Consider the following 15,223-nt stretch of genomic DNA (forward strand, 5'->3'; position numbering starts at 1 on the left):
CTGTGGAGAGAGGAACAATATTATTACAACACACACACACACACACGCAGGCAGACAGACACACACACAGGCAGACAGACACACTGTCAGCTACAGGCAGGCAGGCAGGCAGACAGAGAGACAGACAGACAGACAGACAGACAGACAGACAGACAGACAGACAGACAGACAGACAGACAGACAGACAGACAGACAGACAGACAGACAGACAGACAGACAGACAGACAGACAGACAGACAGACAGACAGACAGACAGACAGACAGACAGACAGACAGACATGTAGTTTATACTTTGCCTACTCCAACACACATGGTTGAAACCTGAAGGTATGAAGGTATGAAGAGCTACGTGTGTTTTTCGCTGAATAATATGTGCACCTGGAAAGTACATTTAAGTGGAAACGGACACATGAAATACCTGGATGTACGGATACCATGCAATCTGAAGGAGGTATATCAAATCAATTACTCTACTTTAACATCTAGGGAGAGTCTGGGATTCCATCCTATCTCTACATTAGGTAGGGTCAACATAATCAAAATGAATACATTACCAAGGTTTATGTATTTATTACAAGCCTTATCCAGTTTTAATTCCATCCAACTTCTTTAACAAAATAAATGGCCTAGTCTCCAACTTGATTTGGAATGGGAAAGACCTCAAGAGTCAAATTGAGTGTTATCCACTTCCTCTATAAAGCTGACTGTTTTCCACTTCCTCTATAAAGCTGACTGTTATCCACTTCCTCTATAAAGCTGACTGTTTTCCACTTCCTCTATAAAGCTGACTGTTTTCCACTTCCTCTATAAAGCTGACTGTTATCCACTTCCTCTATAAAGCTGACTTTTTTTCCACTTCCTCTATAAAGCTGACTGTTTTCCACTTCCTCTATAAAGCTGACTGTTTTCCACTTCCTCTATAAAGCTGACTGTTTTCCACTTCCTCTATAAAGCTGACTGTTTTCCACTTCCTCTATAAAGCTGACTGATTTCCACTTCCCCTATAAAGCTGACTGTTTTCCACTTCCTCTATAAAGCTGACTGTTTTCCACTTCCTCTATAAAGCTGACTGTTTTCCACTTCCTCTATAAAGCTGACTGTTTTCCACTTCCTCTATAAAGCTGACTGTTTTCCACTTCCCCTATAAAGCTGACTGTTTTCCACTTCCTCTATAAAGCTGACTGTTTTCCACTTCCCCTATAAAGCTGACTGTTTTCCACTTCCCCTATAAAGCTGACTGTTTTCCACTTCCCCTATAAAGCTGACTGTTTTCCACTTCCCCTATAAAGCTGACTGTTTTCCACTTCCCCTATAAAGCTGACTCTTTTCCACTTCCTCTATAAAGCTGACTGTTTTCCACTTCCTTTATAAAGCTGACTGTTTTCCACTTCCCCTATAAAGCTGACTGTTTTCCACTTCCCCTATAAAGCTGACTGTTTTCCACTTCCCCTATAAAGCTGACTGTTTTCCACTTCCTTTATAAAGCTGACTGTTTTCCACTTCCCCTATAAAGCTGACTGTTTTCCACTTCCTTTATAAAGCTGACTGTTTTCCACTTCCTCTATAAAGCTGACTGTTTTCCACTTCCCCTATAAAGCTGACTGTTTTCCACTTCCCCTATAAAGCTGACTGTTTTCCACTTCCCCTATAAAGCTGACTGTTTTCCACTTCCCCTATAAAGCTGACTGTTTTCCACTTCCCCTATAAAGCTGACTGTTTTCCACTTCCCCTATAAAGCTGACTGTTTTCCACTTCCTCTATAAAGCTGACTGTTTTCCACTTCCTCTATAAAGCTGACTGTTTTCCACTTCCCCTATAAAGCTGACTGTTTTCCACTTCCTCTATAAAGCTGACTGTTTTCCACTTCCCCTATAAAGCTGACTGTTTTCCACTTCCTCTATAAAGCTGACTGTTTTCCACTTCCCCTATAAAGCTGACTGTTTTCCACTTCCCCTATAAAGCTGACTGTTTTCCACTTCCCCTATAAAGCTGACTGTTTTCCACTTCCCCTATAAAGCTGACTGTTATCCACTTCCTCTATAAAGCTGACTGTTTTCCACTTCCCCTATAAAGCTGACTGTTTTCCACTTCCCCTATAAAGCTGACTGTTTTCCACTTCCCCTATAAAGCTGACTGTTTTCCACTTCCTCTATAAAGCTGACTGTTTTCCACTTCCCCTATAAAGCTGACTGTTTTCCACTTCCCCTATAAAGCTGACTGTTTTCCACTTCCCCTATAAAGCTGACTGTTTTCCACTTCCTCTATAAAGCTGGAGGTCTTGAACTACCTCATATGAAGATGAATGACTGGGTTGCTTTCACTTAAACAACGGACAGCAGACTATCTTTGTGCATGGAAGAGTATTGAAGCCTTAAAAGTAATATCTTATCATCTAAAATACACTATACATACAAAAGTATGTGGACACCCCTTCAAATTAGTGGATTCGGGCTATTTGCTGACAAGTGTATAAAATCAAGCACACAGCCATGCAATCTCCATAGACAAACATTGGCAGTAGAATGGCCCTTACTGAAGGCCTCAGTGACTTTCAATGTGACACCTTCATAGGATGCCACCTTTCCAACAAGTCAGTTTGTCAAATGTCTGCCCTGTTAGAGCCGCCCCCCGGTCAACTGTAAGTGCTGTTACCGTGGAGACGTGTAGGAGCAGTCCTGAAGTGGTAGGACACACAAAGAGTGTTGAAGTGTTGAAGCTCGTACATCACTACATGATGATACCGAGTAGTCAACAGCCCAGAGGCAATGAAGCATGGCATCTCTCTTGGATCCAACAACCTCCAAAATTGATACATATGATCACATATGTTAACTTATTGTGTGTGTAAGTAGTGTGTGTAGTATGTGTGGTGTGTGTGTGTGTAGTATGTGTGTGTGTGTGTGTAGTATGTGTGTGTGTGTGTGTGTGTGTGTGTGTGTGTGTGTGAGTAGTGTGTGTGAGTAGTGTGAGTGAGTAGTGTGAGTAGTGTGTGTGTGTGTGTGTGTGTGTGTGTGTGTGTGTGTGTGTGTGTGTGTGTGTGTGTGTGTGTGTGTGTGTATTACCTACCAGCAGCATGGATGACCAGTCCTAGTGTAGCTGTGATGCTGGTCCTGTTGGACATTCCAGTCCGTGGATCTAGAATGACATCACAATCAAATAACTGACATGACTAACTAATAACACTAACTAACTAACTAACTAATAACCATCAAATAACTGATAGCAACATGAGCTGAACGGTACCACAATGACTAAGGGGGTATGGAGAAAGGGGGTATGGAGAAAGGGGGTATGGAGAAAGGGGGTTTGGAGAGGGGGTTTGGAGAGGAGGTATGGAGAGGAGGTTTGGAGAGGAGGTTTGGAGAAAGGGGGTTTGGAGAGGGGGTTTGGAGAAAGGGGTTTGGAGAAAGGGGGTTTGGAGAAAGGGGGGTTTAGAGAGGGGGTTTGGAGAGGAGGTTTGGAGAGGAGGTTTGGAGAAAGGGGGTTTGGAGAAAGGGGGGTTTGGAGAAAGGGGGGGTTTGGAGAAAGGGGGTTTGGAGAAAGGGGGTTTGGAGAAAGGGGGTTTGGAGAGGAGGTTTGGAGAAAGGGGGTTTGGAGAAAGGGGGTTTGGAGAAAGGGGGTTTGGAGAAAGGGGGGTTTGGAGAAAGGGGGTTTGGAGAGGAGGTTTGGAGAAAGGGGGTTTGGAGAAAGGGGGTTTGGAGAAAGGGGGGTTTGGAGAGGAGGTTTGGAGAGGGGGTTTAGAGAAAGGGGTTTGGAGAGGGGGTTTGGAGAGGGGGGTTTGGAGAGGAGGTTTGGAGAGGGGGTATGGAGAGGGGGTTTGGAGAGGGGGTTTGAGAGGAGGTTTGGAGAGGAGGTTTGGAGAAAGGGGTTTGGAGAGGGGGGTATGGAGAGGGGGTTTGGAGAGGAGGTTTGGAGAGGAGGTTTGGAGAGGAGGTTTGGAGAGGGGGGTTTGGAGAGGGGGGTTTGGAGAGGAGGTTTGGAGAAGAGGTTTGGAGAGGGGGTTTGGAGAGGAGGTTTGGAGAGGGGGGTTTGGAGAGGGGGGTTTGGAGAGGAGGTTTGGAGAGGGGGTTTGGAGAGGGGGGTATGGAGAGGGGGTTTGGAGAGGAGGTTTAGAGAAAGGGGGTATGGAGAGGGGGGTTTGGAGAGGAGGTTTGGAGAGGGGGTTTGGAGAGGGGGGTTTGGAGAGGTAGGTTTGGAGAGGGGGGTTTGGAGAGGAGGTTTGGAGAGGAGGTATAGAGAGTAGGTTTGGAGAGGAGGTTTGGAGAGGGGGTTTGGAGAGGGGGTATAGAGAGGAGGTTTAGAGAGGGGGTTTAGAGAGGAGGTTTGGAGAGGAGGATTGGAGAAAGGGGGTTTAGAGAAGGGGTTTGGAGAGGGGGTATGGAGAGGAGGTTTGGAGAAAGGGGGTTTGGAGAAAGGGGTTTGGAGAAAGGGGTTTGGAGAGGAGTGAAACATTTAGAACGTGGAAAATGCATAACCTGGTGCTTCCAGATCTTGTCAACTAGTACGGTCATTGGTATCCTAAACAACGACCAAAGAAAATTGGCTATGCAACCCAGCACAAAGAGATCTGCAACCAGGCTAGAAGAATTATGCTATATGAAGTAACTTGACCTGAAAATATGGAGTACATTTTCATTTTTTACTGCAAATTCCTGAGTGCAGACCTGCCTTATTTTCTTTATAACGGATTACTTTTAGTGACGACAACGCACCACCAACCGACGAAAGTCTATAATTTGATAACTACAGAGTTTTCCTTTTTTCATATGGACAAACTGACCATATTTGGAGCAAGCTAGAGATACACTATATATACAAAAGTATGTGGACACCCCTTCAAATTAGTGGATTCGGCTATTTCAGCCACACCAGTTGCTGACAGGTGTATAAAATCGAGCACACAGCCATGCAATCTCCATAGACAAACATTGGCAGTAGAATGGCCCGTACTGAAGAGCTCAGTGACTTTCAACATGGCACCGTCTTAGGATGCCAACAAGTCAGTTTGTCAAATTTCTGCCCTGCTAGAGCTGAAGTGGTGGGCCACACAAGCTCACAGAACGAGACCACCGAGTGCTGAAGAGGTTAGTGCGTAAAAATCGTCCACGGTTGCAACACTGACTACTGAGTTCCAAACTGCCTCTGGAAGCAATGTCAGCTCAAGAACTGTTGCGGTGAGCTTCATGAAATAGGTTTCCACGGCCGAGAAGCCACGCACAAGCCTAAGATCACCGTGCACAATGTCAAGCGTCAGCTGGAGTGGTGTAAAGCTCGCCACTATTGGACTCTGGAGCAAGCTTCACCATCTGTGAGTCCGACGGACAAATCTGGGTTTTGGCGGATGCCAGGATGCATGCTACCTGCCCAATTGCATAGTGCCAACTGTAAAGTTTGGTGGAGGAGGAATAATGGTCTGGGGCTGTTTTTCACAGTTCAGGCTCGGCCCCTTAGTTCCAGTGAAGGGAAATCTTAACGCTACAGCATACAATGTCATTCTAGATGATTCTGTACTTCCAAATTTGTGGCAACAGTTTGGGGAAGGCCCTTTTCCTGTTTCAGTATGACAATGCCCCCCCCGTGCACAAAACGAGGTCCAAAAGGGGGAGCAGCTCCATATTAATGCACATGATTTTGGAATGAGATGTTCGACCAGCAGGTGTCCACATACTTTTGTTAATGTTGCGTATGATGCTATATGAAATAGTACCTCATCGGAGAAGGGTGAAGTTGACCCCAGACACTGATTTAAATAAAATCAGTTTAGCATTTTCCTCACTAATGGTGAAGGTTCTGATTGGGGGAGAGAGGAAGCTGATCCTAGAGCAGATTTTCAATAGGTCGGGATAATGCTTACGATACTAGCCCAAATTAAAACGCTAGGGAAGTTAGCGTCTTCACAGTGTGTTTTCAATAGGACAGGCTAATGCTAATAGAGTGAGGAGCTAGGTCTTCACCTCGGAAGCATCACTGACCATGTATGGAGCAGTAGCTACTGATCTGGTCCACCAGAAACATGAGGATGAACCCTACGACCAGGGAGACCCCGATGAAGAACCGTGCTGGAAGGCCTTTAGAGCGGGGGTCCTCTTCCTGGAGCTGATGTCCGACCCCGACGTCACTGGCATTCTGATTGGCTGCTGCTGGGGCCACAGAGCAGGAGGAGACTGCGGAGAGAATACAGAGATGTGCGTTTTCTTTATTATTATTTTTTAATAACAAACACAGACTTTTTAGCAACAGGCACACTCAACATCCTCAAATAAAAAATATTTGAAGTTGTGTATCCCTGTGTGGCAGTATCCAGATTCTACAGTACCAATTCATAGATTCAGTGTGTGAAAGCTTGGAAATGGTATTGATAATTTCCATGTAAATGGACCCATGAGAACCAACATGTGAAGTTTATAGGAGTATGTGAAATGAAAGTTAAGAGACTATATATACACTGCTCAAAAAAATAAAGGGAACACTTAAACAACACAATGTAACTCCAAGTCAATCACACTTCTGTGAAATCAAACTGTCCACTTAGGAAGCAACACTGATTGACAATAAATTTCACATGCTGTTGTGCAAATGGAATAGACAACAGGTGGAAATTATAGGCAATTAGCAAGACACCCCCAATAAAGGAGTGGTTCTGCAGGTGGGGACCACAGACCACTTCTCAGTTCATATGCTTCCTGGCTGATGTTTTGGTCACTTTTGAATGCTGGCGGTGCTTTCACTCTAGTGGTAGCATGAGACGGTGTCTACAACCCACACAAGTGGCTCAGGTAGTGCAGCTCATCCAGGATGGCACATCAATGTGAGCTGTGGCAAGAAGGTTTGCTGTGTCTGTCAGCGTAGTGTCCAGAGCATGGAGGCGCTACCAGGAGACAGGCCAGTACATCATGAGACGTGGAGGAGTCCGTAGGAGGGCAACAACCCAGCAGCAGGACCGCTACCTCCGCCTTTGTGCAAGGAGGAGCAGGAGAGCACTGCCAGAGCCCTGCAAAATGACCTCCAGCAGGAGCATGTGTCTGCTCAAACGGTCAGAAACAGACTCCATGAGGGTGGTATGAGGGCCCGACGTCCACAGGTGGGGGTTGTGCTTACAGCCCAACACCGTGCAGGACGTTTGGCATTTGCCAGAGAAGACCAAGATTGGTAAATTCGCCACTGGCGCCCTGTGCTCTTCACAGATGAAAGCAGGTTCACACTGAGCACATGTGACAGACGTGACAGAGTCTGGAGACGCCGTGGAGAACGTTCTGCTGCCTGCAACATCCTCCAGCATGACCGGTTTGGCGGTGGGTCAGTCATGGTGTGGGGTGGCATTTCTTTGGGGGGCCGCACAGCCCTCCATGTGCTCGCCAGAGGTAGCCTGACTGCCAAGAGGAAGGCATTGATGCTATGGACTGGCCCGCCCGTTCCCCAGACCTGAATCCAATTGAGCACATCTGGGACATCATGTCTCGCTCCATCCACCAACGCCACGTTGCACCACAGACTGTCCAGGAGTTGGCGGATGCTTTAGTCCAGGTCTGGGAGGAGATCCCTCAGGAGACCATCCGCCACCTCATCAGGAGCATGCCCAGGCATTGTAGGGAGGTCATACAGGCACGTGGAGGCCACACACTACTGAGCCTCATTTTGACTTGTTTTAAGGACATTACATCAAAGTTGGATCAGCCTGTAGTGTGGTTTTCCACTTTAATTTTGAGTGTGACTCCAAATCCAGACCTCCATGGGTTGATAAATTGGATTTCCATTGATTATTTTTGTGTGATTTTGTTGTCAGCACATTCAACTATGTAAAGAAAAAAGTATTTAATAAGATTATTTCATTCATTCAGATCTAGGATGTGTTGTTTAAGTGTTCCCTTTATTTTGAGCAGTATATTATTCTATATTAAGGCGTGTATACATTTTTCTACCATTTTCCATCCTAAAAATGAGGAATAAGCTAAATATTTGATTTCTGGTCAAACAGATGGAAAGTGGGTCTTAGAAAACATCTGTCAGAAACAGCCTGAAAACATCTGTCAGAAACAGCCTGAAAACATGTATCAGAAACAGCCTGAAAACATGTATCAGAAACAGCCTGAAAACATGTGTCAGAAACAGCCTGAAAACAGGTATCAGAAACAGCCTGAAAGGGGACTAGAAATACAGCACAACAGAATAATGTTGAAGACACCCGCCAACTAACGTCAACATTTACATTTAGTTTGGCAGCAATAATTTGCCTTCTGTAAGTTTAAGAAATATTATTGCCTTGCGTCTTGTCATTCCGTTACCAAAACCCCCCCCCCCCCACATATTTTCTCATTTTATATTTTAGTTATTTAGCAGACTCTTTTATCCAGAACAATTTACAGCATTTATTTACTTTAACATTTAAATGCTGTAAATTGTAAATAAATTACTTTAACATTTACTGCATTCATCTTAGCATAGCTAGGTGTCACAGGCACAGGAAGTACATTTCCTCAAAAACATGGCGGTCAATAGTCAGAGCTACAATGGGACATCATAGTACCAATAAACCACAGATGGGTCACCTGCTACTGTCCTCTCTTCCACTGACTGTTATGTTCAGCTCATAACTGTTTTTTTTCCTTCTCTTTCTGTCATCTGGTGGTCAAAGCAAGAGTGTGAAAACAGTCTCTCTCTCTCTCTCTCTCTCTCTCTCTCTCTCTCTCTCTCTCTCTCTCTCTCACCTACTCTCTTTACATTTACTGTAACCAGCATAATCAACAACTTTTTATTTTTAATTTAACATTTATTTAACTAGGCAAGACAGTTGCCGCTTGGATCCCGTTAGCGGGATCAACAGCCAGTGAAAAAAAAATCAGAGCGCCATATTCAAAACCAAATCTAACCATTTCTATTTCTCAAACATAGGACTATTTTACACCATTTTATAGATACACTTCTCCTGAATTGAACCACGTTGTCCGATTTCAAAAAGGCTTTACAGCGAAAGCAAAACATTAGATTATGTTAGGAGAGTACATCGACAAAAATAACCACACAGCCATTTTCCAAGCAACTAGCATGCATCACAAATACCCAAAACACAGCTAAATGCAGCACTAACCTTTGATGATCTTCATCAGATGACACTCCTAGGACATCATGTTACACAATACATGCATTTTTTGTTCGATAAAGTTCATATTTATATATAAAAACAGCATTTTACATTGGTGCGTGACGTTCAGAAAATATTTTCCCTCAAATACTGCCGGTGAATCAGCACCACAATTTACAAAAATACTTGTCATAAACATTGATACAAAATTAAACTGTCATTCAAAGAATTATAGATGAACATCTCCTTTATGCATCTCCTTTATAATCTGAGTACTGAGCTCAGAAAAATACACTAGGCTATACAGATAGCCGCCATCTTGGAGTCATCTAAAATCATAAATAGCATTAGAAATATTCCCTTACCTTTGATCATCTTCATCAGAAGGCACTTCCAGGTATCCCAGGTCCACAACAAATGTTGTTTTGTTCGATAAAGTCCATAATTTATGTCCAAATAACTAATAAAGCTACTCCAAGTGTAGGAAGCGCGCGGACGATGTCGCGACGAAAAGTTTAAAAAAAGCTGTATTTACGTTCGTTCAAACATGTCAAACGTTGTAAAACATCAATCTTTAGGGCCTTCAGAACCTGAAGATTCAATAATATTTCAACCGGACGGTTCCTGTGTCTTGAAAAAGGTTTTGGAACAGGAGGATCCACCCTCGTGAACGCGCCCCAAGAAGTGATGTCACCCCCTGCCTCAACAACTTCCCCTCCTTGTCATTCGGTCTCTGCTCATCGTAGAAGCTTCAAACAACTTTGTAAAGACTGTCGACATCTAGTGGAAGCCGTAGGAAGTGCACAATTATTACTACGTCACTGTGTATCCAATAGGAAACGACTTGAAGAGAGCCCATGCATCCAGATTTCCACTTCCTGGTAGGATTTCTCTCAGATTTTTGCTTGCCATATGAGTTCTGTTATACTCACAGACATCATTCAAACGGTTTTAGAAACGTCAGAGTGTTTTCTATCCAAATCTACTAATAATATGCATATCCTAGCTTCTGAGTTTGAGTAGGAGGCAGTTTAATATGGGCACATATTTTTTCCGAAATTGTATAATTCATTTTGCACTTCCTACGGCTTCCACTAGATGTCAACAGTCTTTAGAACGTTGTTTCAGGCTTTTACTGTGAATATTGAGCGAACGAGACCTCCTGGAGTCAGATGAGTGAGGAAATGACATGAGCTCAGAGGTGCGCACTCACGTGAGTGTGAGCTCTGTTCCTTTTCTTTTCTGAAGACATTGGAATTGTCCGGTTGGAATATTACTGAAGATTTATGTTAAAAACATCCTAAAGATTGATGCTATACAACGTTTGACATGTTTCTACGAACGTAAATATAACTTTTTTTGACTTTTCGTCGTGACATTTTTTCGCGCTTCCTGCATTTGGAGTAGTGGACTGAACGCGCAAACAAAAAGGAGGTATTTGGACATAAATGATGGACTTTATCGAACAAAACAAACATTTATTGTGGAACTGGGATTCCTGGGAGTGCATTCTGATGAAGATCATCAAAGGTAAATGAATATTTATAACATTATTTCTGAGTTTTATTGACTCCACTAAATGGCGGGTTTGGTTTCGTCTCTGAGCGCTGTACTCAGATTATTGCAAAGTGTGCTTTCGCTGTAAAGTGTTTTTGAAATCTGACACAGCGGTTGCATTAAGGAGAGGTGTATCTATAATTCTTTGAATAACAGTTTAATATTTTATCAACGTTTATGATGAGTATTTCTGTAAATTGATGTGCTCATTCACCAGAAGTTTTGGGAGGCAAACATTTCTTAACATTACACGCCAATGTAAAATGGGGTTTTGGGATATACATATGAACTTTATCGAGCAAAACATACATGTATTGTGTAACATGAAGTCCTATGAGTGCCATCTGATGAAGATCATCAAAGGTTAGTGATTAATTTTAGCTGTATTTCTGGTTTTTGTGACGCCTCTCCTTGCTTGGAAAACGGCTGTGTGGTTTTTCTTGTCAAGGTGATGTGCTAACATAATCTAATGCTATGCTTTCGCCGTAAAGCCTTTTTGAAATCGGACGCTGTGGTTGGATTAACGAGAATCTTATCTTTAAAATGGGATATAATAGTTGTATGTTTCAGAAATTTGAATTATGAGATTTTTGTTGTTTTGAATTTGGCGCCCTGCTATTTCACTGGCTGTTGAATAGTGTGTCCCGCAGGTGGGACGGTCACGTCCCACATACCCAAGAGAGGTTAACAAAGATTTTGGAAAACGTGGTCACATAAAAAATGTCATTCAAATGTCATTCTGAACTGCACAGTTCTTCCAGTAAAATGTTTTTGATTAAATGTCAGTGTAAATGTCTGTGTAAATTGTTCAAAGTAGTTATAGTGCATAGAGTTGTATGGTTTGTTAAACATTGAAATCAATGTTGTTGTTTTTTTTTTTGTACATTTGAAAGTGAAAAACCTGAGTCAAAGCGTAATTCCGTTACCATGGCATCGCCATGATGTAACAGTACAGCTTCCTGTCTGCCCAAGCCGAGCCATAACCAAGGACCCTGAATTAGGTCACCAAGTTGATTTTCATTTAAATGAGGTAATTTCATTGCCCATTTATCCTGAAGTACCCCCAGGCCCTTTGGCTTGGTCTGACCGTGAGGTGGGTGTAAACAGACATAAATTAAAGGGCTGGGTTGGCTGAGGAGCATTTGGCTTGAAGGTCCATTATAGATAAAGTTGTATACTTTCATCACTGAAATAATAAACCGCTGACAAGCTAACCCTTAGAGGACTACAGACTACTTATAGTGTAACAGTGTAGCTTCCGTCCCTCTTCCTCGTCCCAACCTGGGCTTGAACCAGGGACTCTCTGCACACATCAACAACTGACACCCCACGAAGCATCGTTACCCATCGCAGCCCTTGCAGAGCAATTAGCGCGCACCACCGCTAACTAACTAGCCATTTCACATCGGTTACAATATCAAATTTCAAATCAAATCAAATGTATTTATATAGCCCTTCTTACATCAGCTGATATCACAAAGTGCTGTACAGAAACCCAGCCTAAAACCCCCAAACAGCAAGCAATGCAGGTGTAGAAGCACGGTGGCTAGGAAAAACTCCCTAGAAAGGCCAAAACCTAGGAAGAAACCTAGAGAGGAACCAGGCTATGAGGGGTGGCCAGTCCTCTTCCTGTAGCAGGCTTGAGGGGTGGCCAGTCCTCTTCTGGCTGTGCCGGGTGGAATTAACTGAGACCAGCTTATGGCCAGTCCCTTCTGGCTGTGCCGTGGAATTAAACCAGAGAGGAACCAGGCTATGAGGGTGGCCAGTCTTTTGGCTGTGCCTTCTAAAACACTTGAGGGTGGCCAGTCCTCTTCTGGCTGTGCTGGGTGGAGATTAGAAACCTAGAGAGGAACCAGGCTATGAGGGGTGGCCAGTCCTCTTCTGGCTGTGCTGGGTGGAGATTAGAAACCTAGAGAGCTTGAGGGTGGCCAGTCCTCTTCTCTGTGCTGGTGGAGATTAGAAACCTAGAAGGAACCAGGCTATGAGGGGTGGCCAGTCCTCTTCTGGCTGTGCTGGGTGGGATTAAAACCTAAGAGGAACCAGGCTATGAGGGGTGGCCAGTTCTCTTCTGGCTGTGCCGGGGTGGAGATTATAACAGAACATGGCCAAGATGTTCAAATGTTCATAAATGACCAGCAATAACATCAATATAGCTGCAAAACGAGGGACTATTTTGCCCATACAAACTCAACAACAGGGATCTAACCTACAGTGAGTTGTTGGTCCGTCTGTCGTTGATGTCTCGATAAGTCAGTACCCTGGGCTGTTACTCCCGTTACATTATATGTCTGGTACCCCTCACCTCTCCATGACTCTTCCAGTAGTTCCACCCCCTCTGGGAGGACGATAGCCAGAGCTGTACCACAGAGCAGGCCTGCACCAAATATACTGACAAACTGCAGCCTTTTCTGTTGGGAGAGAAGGGGACACACACACACACACACACACACACACACACACACACACACACACACACACACACACACACACACGGTTGTTTGTTCTAGGAAGGAGAGAGGGGTAATACATGTGTCACGATATAATAACAGTGTTAAATTATGCATTATCAATATTATTATAATAATTTTTTTTATAAAGTCAAGAATTCAAACTGGTTACAGAGAATAAACTTGGCTGTCTAGTTATATGGGGGGGGGGCTACAGTAGCTATCTATTGAATAAAGGGGGGGGCTACAGTAGCTATCTATTGAATAAAGGGGGGGCTACAGTAGCTATCTATTGAATAAAGGGGGGGCTACAGTAGCTATCTATTGAATAAAGGGGGGTGCTACAGTAGCTATCTATTGAATAAAGGGGGGGGGGCTACAGTAGCTATCTATTGAATAAAGGGGGGGCTACAGTAGCTATCTATTGAATAAAGGGGGGTGCTACAGTAGCTATCTATTGAATAAAGGGGGTGCTACAGTAGCTATCTATTGAATAAAGGGGGGTGCTACAGTAGCTATCTATTGAATAAAGGGGGGGCTACAGTAGCTATCTATTGAATAAAGGGGGGTGCTACAGTAGCTATCTATTGAATAAAGGGGGGGCTACAGTAGCTATCTATTGAATAAAGGGGGGGCTACAGTAGCTATCTATTGAATAAAGCGGGGGCTACAGTAGCTATCTATTGAATAAAGGGGGGGGCTACAGTAGCTATCTATTGAATAAAGGGGGGCTACAGTAGCTATCTATTGAATAAAGGGGGTGCTACAGTAGCTATCTATTGAATAAAGGGGGGGCTACAGTAGCTATCTATTGAATAAAGCGGGGGGCTACAGTAGCTATCTATTGAATAAAGGGGGGGCTACAGTAGCTATCTATTGAATAAAGGGGGGGCTACAGTAGCTATCTATTGAATAAAGGGGGTGCTACAGTAGCTATCTATTGAATAAAGGGGGGCTACAGTAGCTATCTATTGAATAAAGGGGGGGGCTACAGTAGCTATCTATTGAATAAAGGGGGGCTACAGTAGCTATCTATTGAATAAAGGGGGGTGCTACAGTAGCTATCTATTGAATAAAGGGGGGGGCTACAGTAGCTATCTATTGAATAAAGGGGGTGCTACAGTAGCTATCTATTGAATAAAGGGGGTGCTACAGTAGCTATCTATTGAATAAAGGGGGGTGCTACAGTAGCTATCTATTGAATAAAGGGGGTGCTACAGTAGCTATCTATTGAATAAAGGGGGGTGCTACAGTAGCTATCTATTGAATAAAGGGGGGGGCTACAGTAGCTATCTATTGAATAAAGGGGGGGGCTACAGTAGCTATCTATTGAATAAAGGGGGGGGGCTACAGTAGCTATCTATTGAATAAAGGGGGGGCTACAGTAGCTATCTATTGAATGTTCACAAAACATTGTGTGGAGCGGATCCCATAGCAGGGACCACTACGAGACAGGTCTGAAAATACATTGACAGCTTTGACATCGGGAGAAGAGACCATAAAGGGAGGTAAGGTGCAAGTTACAGAAAGGAGGAGAACGGAATACAATGTTAAGAATTAAATGACTTACCTCAGAAAGTTTGATCAAAAGTGGAATCAAACCTAATAGAAAACATCCCAAAAACATTGCAACGGATATTAAAATAATCGCTACTGCCTCATCCATGGCTATAGATGTTCATTTATACACGATATTAAGAATGTCCGTTGTTTTTAATCCTCTGTACTATTTCAAATACACCTTTATCTGTAGTGGAAAAAGGGCGTTTAAAAAGTATTGGGAAAGCCCTGTTGATCACAAGGGGAGACGCGCGTACATGACATGTTCCACGCTTCCACGTCGCCGTGTTTCTGTTGTAACCGCCCTTCTGTAAACCTGGTGGTACTAAACACAAACTACATCACTGGTTCAAAACCACCAGTTTCATCTCCTCACCTTCATCTGTACTGATGTGAAAATCCTGGATAAAATTCCATCAGAATAATATGCTACTTTGTTTAGGAGTTTGTTGCTTCACTTCAGTGCGAAAGGAGAACAAGTCAGCATTAAAACGATTTAAATGGACTCATCCCGACATGTCCGGTGAAGACGGTCACGTCGTAGGCTTGTAAAATGATAGCAATATGAACACTGAACTGA

General features: G+C 43.6%; 1 protein-coding gene across 1 annotated transcript in view; it reads right to left on the minus strand.

Moving 5' to 3' along the window:
* LOC106589962 (zinc transporter ZIP9) overlaps positions 1-14,942 on the minus strand; it is a 17,356-nt gene extending 2,414 nt beyond the window's left edge. The window contains exons 1-4 of the mRNA XM_045710303.1: positions 14,654-14,942; positions 12,939-13,044; positions 5,973-6,164; positions 3,067-3,135 (exon numbers count right to left, since the gene is read on the minus strand). Of these exons, the coding sequence (XP_045566259.1) occupies positions 3,067-3,135; positions 5,973-6,164; positions 12,939-13,044; positions 14,654-14,749 (463 nt within the window). The 5' untranslated portion in view covers positions 14,750-14,942. The remainder of the gene's footprint in view (positions 1-3,066; positions 3,136-5,972; positions 6,165-12,938; positions 13,045-14,653) is intronic.
* Between the last annotated feature and the right edge of the window lie 281 nt (positions 14,943-15,223).

This window comes from Salmo salar, chromosome ssa28 (genome assembly GCF_905237065.1).
Source record: "Salmo salar chromosome ssa28, Ssal_v3.1, whole genome shotgun sequence".
Classification (NCBI taxonomy): domain Eukaryota; kingdom Metazoa; phylum Chordata; class Actinopteri; order Salmoniformes; family Salmonidae; genus Salmo; species Salmo salar.